This window comes from Peromyscus leucopus, chromosome 2 (assembly GCF_004664715.2).
Source record: "Peromyscus leucopus breed LL Stock chromosome 2, UCI_PerLeu_2.1, whole genome shotgun sequence".
Lineage (NCBI taxonomy): Eukaryota > Metazoa > Chordata > Mammalia > Rodentia > Cricetidae > Peromyscus > Peromyscus leucopus.
The window spans coordinates 111,128,671-111,143,647 of NC_051064.1; the positions used below are offsets into that span (position 1 = coordinate 111,128,671).

The 14,977-nt window shown below is 45.5% G+C and overlaps 1 protein-coding gene across 2 annotated transcripts in view; it reads right to left on the reverse strand.

The window, feature by feature from the left end:
* Positions 1–14,977, reverse strand: part of Scp2 (sterol carrier protein 2) — an 89,331-nt gene that overhangs the window by 6,661 nt on the left and 67,693 nt on the right. For both annotated transcript variants that reach the window (XM_028888562.2, XM_037202786.1), the window contains exon 14: positions 9,187–9,316. In XM_028888562.2, coding sequence (XP_028744395.1) covers positions 9,187–9,316 — 130 coding nt within the window. The remainder of the gene's footprint in view (positions 1–9,186; positions 9,317–14,977) is intronic.

The following is a 14,977-nucleotide window of genomic DNA, read 5'->3' on the forward strand; positions in this document are numbered from 1 at the left end:
GGCCAATAGTGGGCTCCTCATCTTATAAGGGACTAGTTCAAATAAAAGCTGGCCTTTTCCCCAACCAAGGTACCTTCGACCCTCTACCTTTTACTTACTACATTTATCTAAGACTATATTATGTACTTGTATAGATTTTCTATCTGTATTTGTACAAAGAATGAGAAACTTCATGGGGGCAGGATCCACCTCAGTCTTGTTTATTATTATGTCCCTATGTCCCCAAGTCCCCAGAAGAGGGTGTCACAAATAAAGAGCAGACAATAAACTGTTCAGATAATCTGGACCTGAAGAAAAGAGACAGGGGCCAGGACTGGCAAAGCATGCCTGTAACTCCAGCACTCAGAAGGCTGAGGCAGGAGACTGCCCTGACTGGATGGATGCTCTCATCACTGCTCAGCAGGCCAGGGTGACAGTGAGAACCAAGGCAAGCCTGGCTGGGATGCATAGTAATACTTGAGTAATACCTCAAGCTGTCTGTAACTCCAGCTCCAGGAGATCCACGATCCTGGACTCCGCAGGCACTGACACACACATACCCACACAGAGATACACACATGAACACATAATTAAGAAGAAAAAAATTGAGAGAGAGAGAGAGAGAGAGAGAGAGAGAGAGAGAGAGAGAAAGAAGATGGCTTACTCGGCATGGTAGTCCACACCTTTAATCCCAGTACTTGGAGGCAGAGGCAGGCGGATCTCTGTGAGTTCAAGGCCAGCCTGGTCTACAGAGTGAGTTCCAGGCCAGCCCGGGCTTTTTTACATAGAGAAACCCTGTTTTTTTTTTTTGTTTGTTTGTTTTTTTGTTTTGTTTTTTAAAAAAAAAACCCAAATGGGGAAAAATAAAGACAAACAAACAAACAAAAACGAAGGTCCCTGACATGGTGGTACACACCTTCAATCCCAGCACTTAGGAGGGAGAGGCCAGCCTGGTCTACCTAACGAATCCCAGGAGAGCCAGGGTACATAGTGAGATTGTCTCAAAAAGAGGAAGGGAAGAAAAGACAGGGCAGAGCATTAGAAAAGGCACGCCCACATTACTAAATAACTAAAGCAAGACGAAGAGAAGCTTTCACACTGGGGACTGACATTCAATGGCCATTTCCACTAGAGCTGCCAAAACAATTTTCTAACTGTAAGACGAAAGGCCTGAAACTTTCAAAATGAAGACAATTTACTGCCTAGAAAATCAAATCCTGCTGCAAATACCTAATATCAAAGAGCAAGCAGGTAGGGGGTGGAGAGTGGGGGAGCTAACTAATGAGACAGCTGGACCTGATTCTGTCATTCCCAGTGGCTTTGGGAAGTGACATCTGCTCTGCAGTGACTACTGAGATCTCACCATGCTGAGCATGGACAACTCTGTCTCCTCTGACCACATCTACTGAGCATGGATAGCTCTGTCTCCTCTGACCACATCTACAGAGATCTCACCATGCTGAGCATGGACAACTGTCTCCTCTGACTACATCTACTGAGCATGGACAACTCTGTCTCCTCTGACTACATCCATGCTGAGCGTAGACAACTGTCTCCTCTGACTACATCTACAGAGATCTCTCCATGCTGAGCGTGGACAACTCTGTCTCCTCTGACTACATCTACAGAGATCTCTCCATGCTGAGCATGGACAACTGTCTCCTCTGACTACATTTACTGAGATCTCCCCATGCTGAGCGTGGACAACTCTGTCTCCTCTGACTACATCTACTGAGATCTCACCATGCTGAGCATGGACAGCTCTGTCTCCTCTGACTTTATAAAAACCCCATGCAAGTGAGAGAGATCAAATGACTTGCCTAAGATCACACAGTGGCTGCATCTAAGAAAAATTAGTATTTAACATATTGATTCATGAAGTCTTACGATGCTAGGTGCTTTAAGACCCTGTATCTCATTTAATTCCCACAACAGCTCATACTGACAGAAACTACCTTCAGCCATTTTCTAGAGGAGACAATTAGATGCAGGGAAGGAATGTACCTTGCCTAAGAGACTGAGCCAGGATCTGAACCCAGGCTTGAGAGCCTCCAAAGGCTCATCATAATATACCTGGGGACGGGAGACCCAGAGGCATTCTCTACCCTGCTGTCCATGAAGGGTCAGGGTGAGAACTCAGTAACTTAGGGCAGAAGGAAGGAATGAGGAAATAACACTGCTGTGGGATGTTCTGTATGTCCTGTGGGAGCCCGTTCTTGGGTTTCTTGTGGCTTTACCCAGCAGGTCTGCATAGAGGATGATTAGGACCACGGGCCTGAATGCAGGTGTCTGAGATGGTCTGCACTTGGCTGTGCTGGGGGGATGGTCTGTATGTCAAGTTGCTCTGATTGGTCAATTAATAAAACACTGATTGGCCGTGGCTAGGCAGGAAGTATAGGCGGGACTGACAGAGAGGAGAAATAAAAGAACAGGAAGGCAGAAGGAGTCACTGCCTGCAGCAGCCGCCAGGACAAGGAAGATGTAAAGTATCGGTAAGCCACGAGCCACGTGGCAAGGTATAGATTTATAGAAATGGATTAATTTAAGATATAAGAACAGTTAGCAAGAAGCCTGCCATGGCCATACAGTTTGTAAGCAAAATAAGTCTCTGTGTTTACTTGGTTGGGTCTGAGCGGCTGTGGGACTGGCGGGTGAGAGAGATTTGTCCTGACTGTAGGCAAGGCAGGAAAACTCTAGCTACATAACTCGTTGTGTTAGAAGTTACTTCTGAAGAGATACTATGTGAGATGTTTCAAAGAAGTCAAGGGAGAGAAGGAACTCAGAGAGAAAGTAATAGAAGGCATCCAAGAAGCCAGAAAAGATGATGGAAAACACATTTACAAGTGTTTAACATAATCATATGTATACCACTACCACTCTTAGAAAGCAGATGAACAAAATACGAGTATAAACCTTACTTTTTAACAGTAACAAAACTCTCCTGACGATAAGTACACACCAGAAGAACTAGCAATTCTCCTCGCAATGCCAGTTCAAACTAGGACATGTTACTGAGGCTTTACCATAGCTAATATCTAACAAACGGGCATTTGTTGTGGACGTAAGGGGAACTGGCAGTTTCCAGTGGTGGCTTTTACAGGCTAAGCCCACATTTCAACACGACTCCGGGCTGCCAACAGGTGTCAGGTTTAGCAGCAATGACCCTGCCCCAGGTTACCCCCATTCAGGTCTGGAAAAAGGCACCTGAAATGGGGAGACCAGACCGCAGGTGTCCGTGCAGGGAGCAGGGCCTTTCCGACATCGTTCAATAGCCTTCTATAAGCAAACCATGAAACCATCTTTCATGACTAACCAACCAACAGCACAGGAGAACTCTGAAGATTACTTTAGCATCTGTCAGGAAATATAATTCTAAGTAACTCGGAGCCTTTATTCATGTTCTAACTGCCACTCCTGCTGGATATGGTGGCCCATGCCTTTAATCCTAGTGCTTGGGCAGCGGTTAGTTCTCTCTGGCCCTGCTCACTCCTTTCCAGTTCGTCAGGCCTATTCGAGCTTATAACGTGTTGCCAGGTCACGTGGTAACGGCTTGATCCCCAGCTGGTGGTACTACTGAGAGGTGACTGGGCTGTGAGGGCTCAAACTTCACTAGTTTTTCACAGATGAGTCCATGGCTGAATGGGCTGCTAGGAGGCGGGGCCTATCAGAGGAGATCGTCCACTGTGGCTGTCTCTCTGAGGGTACAGTATGTTCCTGGTGCCTTCCTGGCTCTCTGGTCCCAGGCTGGCACGCAGTGAGAAGCTTTTGTCTAGCATGCCCTCCCACCCCGATATTTTTCCTCAGCATGTATCGACCAGCTGCCCTTGAAAACTGTGAGCTAAACAAACCTTTCTTTTCATTTTTATATCATCACAGCATTGGAACTGACTAGTGCATCCACAAGCACCAGTTTCATACTCTGAAGCACAGTTCTTCACTTTTTCTTAAAAAGCTCTAATGAGGTTGGTGTGGTGGTCCACAACTTTAATCCCAGCACTCGGGACACAGAGGCAGATGGATCTCTGTGAATTCAAAGCCAGCCTGGTCTACATCGTGAGTTACAGGACAGCCAGTGAGACATAGAGAGACCTTGTATCAAAAACAGCAGCAACAACAACAAACAACAAAAAATAAACAAAAAAAAAGCTGTAATGATTTGATTATAATATATCAAACAGCTTTCAAAGTTTCTATTATGGCGCTTTTTTTTAATTTAAAAAATAAGTACTTTCTGTGTATGGGTGTTTGGGCTGTACATTAAGTCTGTGTACCACATGTGTGCCTGGTGCCTACAGAGCTCAAAAGAGGGTGTCTGATACCTTGAAACTGTAATATGGACAGCTATGAGCACCATGTAGGTACTGGGGACTGAACCTGAGTCCTCTACAAGAACAGCCAATCTCTGAACCTCTGAGCCATCTCTCCGACCCCACATCAAGGCATTTAAAAATCTCTAGTAAGTTGACCCCGGCCCTTCATCTTTCTAAAGTACCAGACTCTCTCGAGCAGAGGAAGCTCCCGTGCAGTATGACTTCTGCAGCAAGCACCACTCGTGCCTTCCTTTGCGCGCTGTTCTCACTGCTGAGGGCTACACGTGTGATGTGCTACTTGAATTACTGCGGGTGCAGCAGTGGCCTAAGGGACAAAAGCTCTGCTCATAGTGGCCCTGTCGGGGGAGCAGCAGGTGGCAATCGAGCTTTGGGAGTTCGGCCAACCAGGAAGCAAAGCACTGATGGGTGAATCTCGGACAGGCAAGGCCCGCAGGTTTCAGACCCACGGTGTCTCTGCTCCTGCTGTGTCTTTGCATGTCTGTCACTGCCGTTTTTCTCTGGTATCTGGCGTGGTGTGAATGGGTGTGCAGGAATCCTCACTGCCTGTAATGTAGTGTGATTACCTCATGGAAATATCCCGTTCTGCTGGGCATTTTTACCTGTGGATTACTACGAAGACGATTTCCTCCTAAGCTGTTCTTTTTAACTGAAGCAATGATTTTACAGTATAAACAGAATTTTGGTTAAGGGTTTTTTAATAAATATAATAAGGGATTATGATAGTGGTTAGTTTAGAAGGAAACTTAATATAGGTAAAGGTAGGATATGGTGTTGTCCCTGCCTCTGATGAAGCAGGGGCTGCAGAGGACAGAAAACGAGAACAAGGAAGTGCCACACAGCCAGGACTTCCGAGTTCCTCTTGCGTGGCTTAGGTTAATGACTAAGAAGAACAATTGTGTCCCAGAAGTTGGGCTAGCTCAAATTCTTTTAATCTTAATGAACACGTTTTGATGAGCATCACAGTTAAAACAAAGATTTAAATAATGACTTTAGGTTAAGATGTTTTGGTTACTGGCTTTGAAGTAGAAGATCTTAGGGAACAATTTCAAGTTTACAGAGGCGCAGAGTTGAGTGAGGGAGTTGGTGAGGTCAAGAAACAAGAACGAAGAAAGCCCAGTTATCATTAGCTGACATATCTTTCTTGCTAGGATGGGTTGGTGATCAAAAGTGATTATTAATTCCTTGTACTCATTCCTGCCCTCTGCTTCCTGATATAAAAAACTGTTGATGAGGAGAGATGGTTAAGAGCACTGGCTGCTCTTTCAGAGGACCTAGGTTCAATTCCCAGGACCCACATAGCAGCTCACAACTGTCTATAACTCCGGTTCCAGGGGACCCGACATCCATGGCAAAACACCAATGCATATAAAGTTCAATAAAAAAAGAAATTAAAAAAAAAAAGAACTGATGAATAGGCATGCACCCTGAGGACTGAAAGTAGAGCTGACTGTTTTTCATATATAGAAGTTTAGATTTGTGATCTTTTAAGATTTTTTTATGATTACCTCTTAAATAATTAAGCAATTGATCCTTTCCTTGTAGCTGTAAAATGCAGCCTCAGGAAAAGAACTGGCTGAGAAAAAAATACCTTGCTTGCTTACACTCTGTTAATCCATACCAAGTTGCTTGGACATGAATATATGTGGGTTCTTGGAAATAATTTTTCACCTGTAATAGGTAAAATGTTTAATCATATAAGGCATAGGAAAACATGTTTTTTTTTTTTTTACTTGTATTCATTGTAATCATTCACTTGAAAAATAGAATGCAATCACATTGTAATTTTTAAACTGCTTCAAAGATTTTTGCTGGGATATATAGGCTGTAAGGGAAAAATTAAGAACACACACAGAAGGGGTACATCTGGATAGAGGTAAGAAAAGAAATAAAGAGATAAGAGAGAGATGAGAAAGAAAGACCCTGAAAGTGAATGTGTGTGAGTGTGAGATTGTGTGTGTGTGTGTGTGTGTGTGTGTGTGTGTGTGTGTTTTCCTTTTCGCAGTCCCCAGAGAATTAAGTTTTATTCCCTCAAATAGAAAAGTCAAATTGAGTGATTAGTTCGCAGACTCCATGGCTCCCCCTCCATCCCTGAGCTGCTGAGCTGGTCCTCATGGCAGCACTCTGCTTTCACAGAATGGACTCTCGGGGTGGGAGAGCAGCAGCAAATGAGAGCCATAAGCACTAGAGAGAGACCTAAGTCAGAAAACAACAGTAAGTGTGGTTAGGGAAGGAGACTTCTGGGCAAAGACGAGGCGATGAAGCTCTCTGGGGAAGATGGTTCCAGGCGGACAGGACAGAAGTTCCCAAGTGAGAACAACACCCTATGCTCAAGCTACAGCTGGAGGCCAGTTACTAAAGCAAGAGAGTGAGACCACAGCAAGACAAGCTGGCCAGATCATCTGGTGGTGTCACTGAAACTGATTCTGCTTGAAATTGAAGGCTGGCTTTGAGCAGAGGATACAAATCTGACTCTGGTTTCTGATCATAAGGCTGCTGCAGGAAGAACTGTGAGGGACAAGGACAGGAACAGACACAAAGCTCGGATCCAGCGGGACGTGGGAGAAGATGGGATCATGGAGTATGAAAAGAACTGGGCCAAGGATGACCTCAGAGCTTTTGGACTAAGGAACTAAGAAAACACAGGATATTGAGAAGAGGGCAGGACCACAGGAGCACATGCCCCAGGGAAGCAGGGCCCGAGTTCTGTTTCACACACGGTATCTGTTAGGTGTTGACATGGGTTTTTTTTTGTTGTTGTTGTTTGTTTGTTTGTTTTCAAGACAGGGTTTCTCTGTGTAGCTTAGGAACCTGTCCTGAAACTCACTCTATAGCCCAGGCTGGCCTTGAACTCAGAGATTCGCCTGCCTCTGAGTCCCAAGTGCTGGGATTAAAGGCGTGCACCACCACCACCTGGCTTGACATGGCTTAATGTGCCCTCTAAAACACATTAAAATCTAGTTCCAGTGTGTGGTGATATATTGTGTAACCTAATAAACTTGCATGAAGATCAGAGGACAAAGCCAGAGCCAGCCACTAGATTAGACATGGAGGTCAGGCAGTGGTGGCACACATCTTTAACCCCAGCACTTGAGATCTCATGTCTTTGCTTGGGAAGCATACACGCCTTTAATCCCAGGATTATATAGCAGGGCAGAGAAAGGTATATAAGGTGTGAGGAAACAGGAACTCAACTCTCTTTAGGCTGAGGATTTCGTAGAGATAAGAACTAGTGGCTGGCTGTTCTGTCCTCTGATCCTCAGGCAAGTTTATTAGGGTACACAATATATCACCACACTAGTGTAGCAGTATTAAGTGGTAAAGCCTTTTAAAGGGGCTGAGGGCCATGATGTCTCTGCCCTCAGCAACAGATAGGCTATTACCTCTGGAGTAGGCTCCTGAAAAAGGTCAGTGTCCTGCTCCCACGTCTCTCCTGTTTAGCCCACCTCCCTTGTCCTTCCACTGGATCACCGGGGTAAGAAAGCCCTCTCACTAGACGCAGCTGCTCAGTATTGGATTTCCAGCCTCCAAAAAGGGAGCCAACTAAACTTAGTTTATAATTTACCCAATCTGCGATATTTTGTTATAGCAGTAGAAAATGACCGAAGACAGGTGTCCACAGACACTTGTCAGCTAAACAGTTATGCAGACATCTCTGGATATGGTGCTGGGGCCATGGTGAACATATAAACCTGGGAGTCATCAGCCAGTTGTTTTTAAAACACGAGGCTACATGAGATCCCCAGGGAGTGGATGAACCAGAACTAAGCCTTGCAACACTCCGATGCCTAGAACTGAGGAGATGGAGAAATTATCAAGACAGGCCAAAATGAGCAGCCAATAAAACAAAACAAAACAAACAAAACATCCCTGGACACGGGATATGAAGGCTGGAACTAAGAACTGCATCTAGCAAGGTGGCAGTCACTAGGGACCTTAGCAAGAACAAATCTGGAGAGACTGGACAAAAGCTAGATGGAATGGGTTCAAGAAAGAATTGGATGAGAGAAAGTAGAGCTAGTGAACACAGCCAGATCTCTCGAGGTCATCCACCATGCCCTGGATAATGAGATCTCAAGCTAATCAGGAGAGAATGCTCTCAAGCCTCACATACACTCTGTGAAACAGGCAATATTTATGGCCATTCTCAGGTAAGACAACTGAAGCTTGGTGTGCTGGCTAGTTTAAGTCAACCCACACAAGCTGCAGTCATCCGAAGGAGGGACCCTCGATAAAGGAAATGGCACTAAGAGATCAGGCTGCAGGCAAGCCTGTGGAGCATTTTCTTAATTAGTGATTGAAGGGGGAGGGCCCAGCCCATTGTGGGTGGTGCTGTCCCTGGACTGGTGGTCCTGGGTTCTATAAGAAAGCAGGCTGAGCAACCACGGGGAGCAAGCCAGTAACGGGGCCTCCTCCATGGCCTCTGCATCAGCTCCTGCTTCCAGGTTCCTGCCCTGCTTGAGTTCCTGCCCTCACTGCTTCTGATGATGAACTGTTCTTTGGAACTGTGATGGAATAAACCCTTTCCTCCCCAAGTTGCTTTTGGTCACTGTATTTCATCACAGCAATAGAAACCCTACTAATATACTCAGAGAGGTTGAATAACTAGACCAAAGTCAGAATTGGAGTGACCAAGCCAGAAATCCAAGCCAGATGTGTCTACACCCAGTCTAAGACTAGTATCTCTTGTGTGGAGCCCCCCCCCAACTTTGCAGGGGTGGTCTGAACCTCCATCTCTTCCAAGGGTAGAAGAGTTCTTTTCAAGGACCTGTAACCTCTACCGCAGGTGTCTGTGGGAACACCAAAGCGGACTCTGATTTCCCCAGCCGAAAGCCCTGTGAACTTGTCACTGTCTAAGTGAAGTCACTACGGCACTGACCTGAGTTGGGAAGCACCGATCCTTTGCCGTTCTTCACGTCCACCACCCAGGTGGCTTCTTTGCCTCCAGGGCCATCCTTCACTTTGAAGGCAAAAATACCACCGATTTTCTTCACGAACTGTTCCCCTTCCTGGAAACAGAAGGAACACAGGAAGTTATCTTATGTCTCCTCCTCTGGCTTTAAGTAAGTATTTTAACAGGTACATGTGAGCAGCAGGGATGGCAGAGTCCCAAGACTCCAGTAGGATCTCTACTCAGAAGTCAGAAAGAAAGCAGGGCAACAATTCTCCCATCTGTCAACTCTGAGAAACAGCTGTGTAGATGGGAAGATGGAGCCAAAGGCATGGATGGCAGTGTCTTCTGGTGAAAGAGCCTGTTTGCCCCAGTGGTTTGAGAGTCATTCCGGCCGGCCTCAATGTGGGCACACAGGCCTTTGATCCAAAGTCAGTTCCTTAACTCCTGATTTTGGTTCCCTACAATCAAAACTTAAAGTGATTCTAAAACCAAAATTTTTTTAAAAGTTCAATTCCTGCTTAGTAGAAGGAACTATGTAAATAATATTCAATTTGCCTCTTAATGTTGGATCTCAGCAATGCAGTGGCCTAATACAGAAGATGTCCCAGCAATCTCTGGAGGACAGACCTAATACAGAAGACATCCCAGAGATCTCTGGAGGACAGACCTAATACAGAAGATGTCCCAGCGATCTCTGGAGGACAGACCTAATACAGAAGACGTCCCAGCGATCTCTGGTGGACAGACCTAATACAGAAGACATCCCAGCGATCTCTGGAGGACAGACCTAATACAGACGTCCCAGCGATCTCTGGAGGACAGACCTCATACAGCAGACGTCCCAGTGATCTCTGGAGGACAGACCTAATACAGCAGACGTCCCAGCGATCTCTGGAGGACAGACCTAATACAGAAGATGTCCCAGCGATCTCTGGAGGACAGACCTCATACAGAAGACGTCCCAGTGATCTCTGGAGGACAGACCTCATACAGAAGACGTCCCAGTGATCTCTGGAGGACAGACCTAATACAGAAGACATCCCAGCGATCTCTGGAGGACAGATTCCCCTTTTCCTTTCCTTCTTCTTCACATCCCACTTTGTTCCTACTCCACTTTCTTCACCTTCTTGAAACATAAATGGCCCCAGACTCTGTTGCAGGCACCCAGACTGCAGCGGCGAGGGGGTCGGAACACAGGCTGGCAGCATTCTGTACTGCAGACAAAGCCATCCAATAAAAGGGAGCAGAGGGGCACAGTTGGCAGGGTGGACAATGAGAGAGGACAGCGGCACACGCATGCCACTCTAAAAGGAAGCAGGGGCTGGCCAGAAGGCTCAGTGCTTGCCTGGTGCCCCAGCTTAATCCCCAGAACCCGCTATGAAGTTGAAGGAGAGAGCAGGCCCCACAGGTTGGTCCTCTGACTTCACAGGGGTGTGGGCACACGCTCCTCCCCCACATTGTGCACACAGATCCTCTGACTCCACAGGGGTGTCAGCACACGCTCCTCCCCCACATCAGGCACACAGGCACAGACTCTAACCGTAAATAAAATTTCTAATTAAAAAAAGAAAAAGAAAACCAGAGTCTGAAGAGGTGACTCAGAGGTTAAAAGGTGGCTGTTCTTCCAGAGGACCCAGGTTCGATTCATAGCAACCACATAGCAGCTCACAACCATCTGGAACTCCAGTTCCAGGGAATCCAACATCCTCTTCTGGCCTCCATGGGCACCAGACATGCACATGGTACAAAGACATGCCTGTAGGCAAAAACACCCATACACATAAACTAATTCAAAAATAAATTAATTTTTAAAAAGGGAGCCAATTTTTTTTGAAATATTTTTCTTTAGAAAAGAAACACATAGAAAAATTAGCAAATATTGATAAGCAAAAAGAAGAAAATACAAATCATTTCTAGTTTTATCATCTAAAGAAAAAAATCACAGCTGGTATGAATTCCATCTTTTTTCTCCACACACAGTTTTAAAAATGGATGTGATGGCTGGGCATGGTGGTGCAATCCTTTAACTCTGTCACTCAAAAGGCAGAGGCAGATGGATCTCTGTGAGTTCAGGCTAGCCTGGTCTACATAAGCAAGTTCCAAAACAGCCAGGGCTACATAGAGTCACTCTGAATCCAGTAGGATGGAGGTGGGAAATTAATGTAAGGCATATGCCTGTAATCCTGCTGAGGAAAGAGGACTGAAGAGTCAAGGCCAGTCTGAGCTCAAAAAAAATAAAAAAAAAATAAATAAATAAAAAAAAAATGAGTTCTAGAACAGCCTAGGCTACATAATGAGAACCTAATCAAAGAGTTGGGGATCACCTACTTTTCTGCTGCAAGCCGCAGGAAAACGTCATGGAATTCAGCTACTATCACAAAAGCTACTACTTGGAAAAGTCAAGGACTTTTCCAGAGGTCAAGCCACGGCTGAAGGAGTCTTGGTGATATTTTAGCTTTTATATATATATATATATATATATATATATATATATATATATATATATATATATATATATATATATTGGCTGGTTCCTACAGTGATTTTCTTGTGTGCTTCCAAGAACTCCTAACAGTGTATTTATCTTAAATGCCTATCAAGCATCCAAGGCCATACGAAACAACACCTGTCTCCTAGGTCAGGCGGATAGCTTTATTTCTTGTGCAATTTAGGGTGAGACGCTCCTTTCTTATACAACCTTACTAATAGATCCCTAACTTCTTACCTAACCACTTCTCGGAATGCAGACTGAGCACACAGATCCCCCTTTTCATATACTACCCAGTCATTAGCACTCAGGTGACCTCCTCTTTCACCTCTCCCGTTTTGGGTTGTAAAAGAAAGCCTGGTGGTCACTGCCTGAGGAAAATTCTTACCTGCCTTTATGACCCTGTAGAATTCAAGCCTGGTACCTTGCTGACCAGGGGCTTGCTATTGCTTGGGTTTATAACTGGATTCCTGGGAGAGTTAGGTGGACCGTGGAGAACGGAGAGACAGAATGGAGAGGAATACAGAGGACCAGAGTACATGTGGACGAGATGGAAGATGGGGAAGAGTCAGATGGGGAAGTCCTAGCTGGGTAAGAACAATATGAAAAGGACCTAGATGAGGCAGAATTAAGATAAGAGAATTAAGATAGAACTTAGAGGGAGCAGTAGATAAACAGAGAGAAATCAAATCAGGCAAGAAAGGAGCTAGGCACGAGAACAGAACTGATTGTGTATCAAGGATGTTATGCCAGAGGGATTAAAGCAAGTGGACTATAGAGCTCGGTGTGCTGAGATTCTATCTTCTGAAAATAGGCCTCGCCATTGGTAGTTCTCTCTCCTGAGCCCCTGGGATGTATAATATGAAGGCTGGTCCCTCTAGTGTTATACAAGACTTTTCTAGCTAATATAACCTCCTGCCTCTGCCTCCTGAGTGCTGAGATTTAAGGAATGGCTCAGCATGTCCATATGGCCCTTTTATTATTCTATAAAGAAAACTATTTTTTACATTTGTGTGTGTGTGTGTGTGTGTGTTTTGTTTTTTGACACAAGGTTTTACTCAATTTCTTAGGCTGATCTCAAACTTGCAGCAATCCTCCTGTCTCAGCCCCCCAAGTAGTCCTAGGATTACAATCAAGGGTAACTACACCCAGTCACACTTCTATACACATTTACTCTTAGGCATTTTATAGTGCTCTGCTACTACTATACTTTTCATTGTATTTTATGGCTGGGCTATTACAGATACATAGACAACATGCTAATCTTCTTATGCTTATTCTGGAACTGGTTAGTTTTTGAGTCTCCTGTAGATTCTGTTTCCCTTCTTCTTCATTTCAGACTTAACATCCCTGCAGTAATATTTTCATATTTTTTTTATGTCCAGGGTTCTTCCTTCCTATTCATTCCCTTAACAAACAGAGATTAAAGTGTTCACTGTGGCCGGGCGGTGGTGGTGCACGCCTTTAATCCCAGCACTCGGGAGGCAGAGCCAGGAGGATCTCTGTGAGTTCGAGGCCAGCCTGGGCTACCAAGTGAGTTCCAGGAAAGGCGCAAAGCTACACAGAGAAACCCTGTCTCGAAAAACCAAAAAAAAAAAAAAAAAGTGTTCACTGTGTTCAGACCCTGTAAAGATCACCTGAAATACTCAACACTCAAAGGAGGGATTTATGTCAACTGACACCACACCCCAACCTGTTTCTATGTGTGCAGAACCACGGCCCACACTTGTGTGTTCTCGTTCTCTCTCTCTCTCTCTCTCTCTCTCTCTCTCTCTCTGTGTGGTGTAACAGGAATTGAGGTTATAATTTAGATCCTACAAAATTCACTGTTACAGTACACAATTTGGTATATTTTGGTAAAATACAGTGTACCTTTTTTGGGGTACACTCTAAGATGTGTATGACAGTTAATCTTCATTACCAACTGGCAGGAATTAGGATTGTCTAGTGAGTGTGTTTCCAGAGGTTTAACTGAGGAGAGAACCCCCGCCCCCCCATGTGGTGGCACCATCCTATGTGCTGGGATCCCAGACCAAATAAAAAAAGAAACAGGCTAAACACCAGCACCTCTTTCTCTGCTAGAAGCTCCTGGCTTCGGATGTGATATGACTCACAATCCTGCCACCAGGCCTTCCCACCATGCTCAGACTGTGCCCTTCATAACCATGGCCAAAATAAATCCTTCTCCCCTTAAACTGCGGCCTCAAGTGTGTGGTCACGGATGGGGAGAGTGACTAACGTACAGTGCGCCACCCAACATCACCAACTTCAGAACATTCTCATTTTCCCATGTAAACTTACACCCTCTGCAGTCCGTCACCATGTTCTGATACTAGCTTCTGAAAACCACAAACCCGCTTTGTTTCTGTAAACCGGCTCATTCTGGACATTTCCTATAAACAGAACCATATGGTGTGTTCTCTGGTGAGCGGCCTGTCTCCTCAGCATGTGCCCAAGGGTCGTGCGTATCAGCAGGACACTCTCTGCTCTCCTTGCTGTGGTCAGAGGACAGTCTACTGAATGCGGCTTCTTCTGTTTATTTCCGGTATTGTTGTAGTGTGTGCATGTGTGTGTCTGTGTGTCTGCTGTGCACACTCGGGAGAGGGGTGTTCACTCACACAGGCTCACATGGATGTGCACACACACGAAGAAGGGTGTTCACTCATGCAGGCTCACGTGGATGCCAGAGGCTGAGGCTTTCTCTCCTGCTTTTCTGCGTTGCTTCTTTTTTATTTTCACTTTTTGGTTTTTTGTGATAGGGTCTCTCTGTGTAGCCCTGGCTGTTCCAGAACTCTGTGTAGACCAGGCTGGCCTCAAACTCACAGAGATTCTCCTGCCTCTGCCTCCCGAGCGCTGAGATTAAAGGCGTGCTCCACTGTGCCCAGCTGCCACCTTCTTGAGACAGCATGTCTCCCTGGACCTAGAGCTCTATGTCTGAGTTTGTTTCTAGCCAGCAAGTTCCCAGGACCCACAGTCTTCTCCCCACAAGCACCAGGACGTCAGATGTCCGCCACACCCTGCCTGTGCACGGGTGCTCAGAGAATCTCACCAGGTCCTCACGCTGTGCAGCAAGCACTTAACCCACTGGGCCCTCTCCTCACCCCTCTCCTCAGCCCTCTCCCCACTCCTCTCCCCAGCTCTCTCCCCAGCCCTCTTTTAGTTGTTTCCACAGTTTGGTTCTGACGAGTAATGCTGCTGTAGACATTTGTGTACACATTTTCATGTGGACAAAAGCTCTAATTTCTCTTAGCTGGGTAGTTAGAAGGAAACTGCTGAATCATTAGGTGC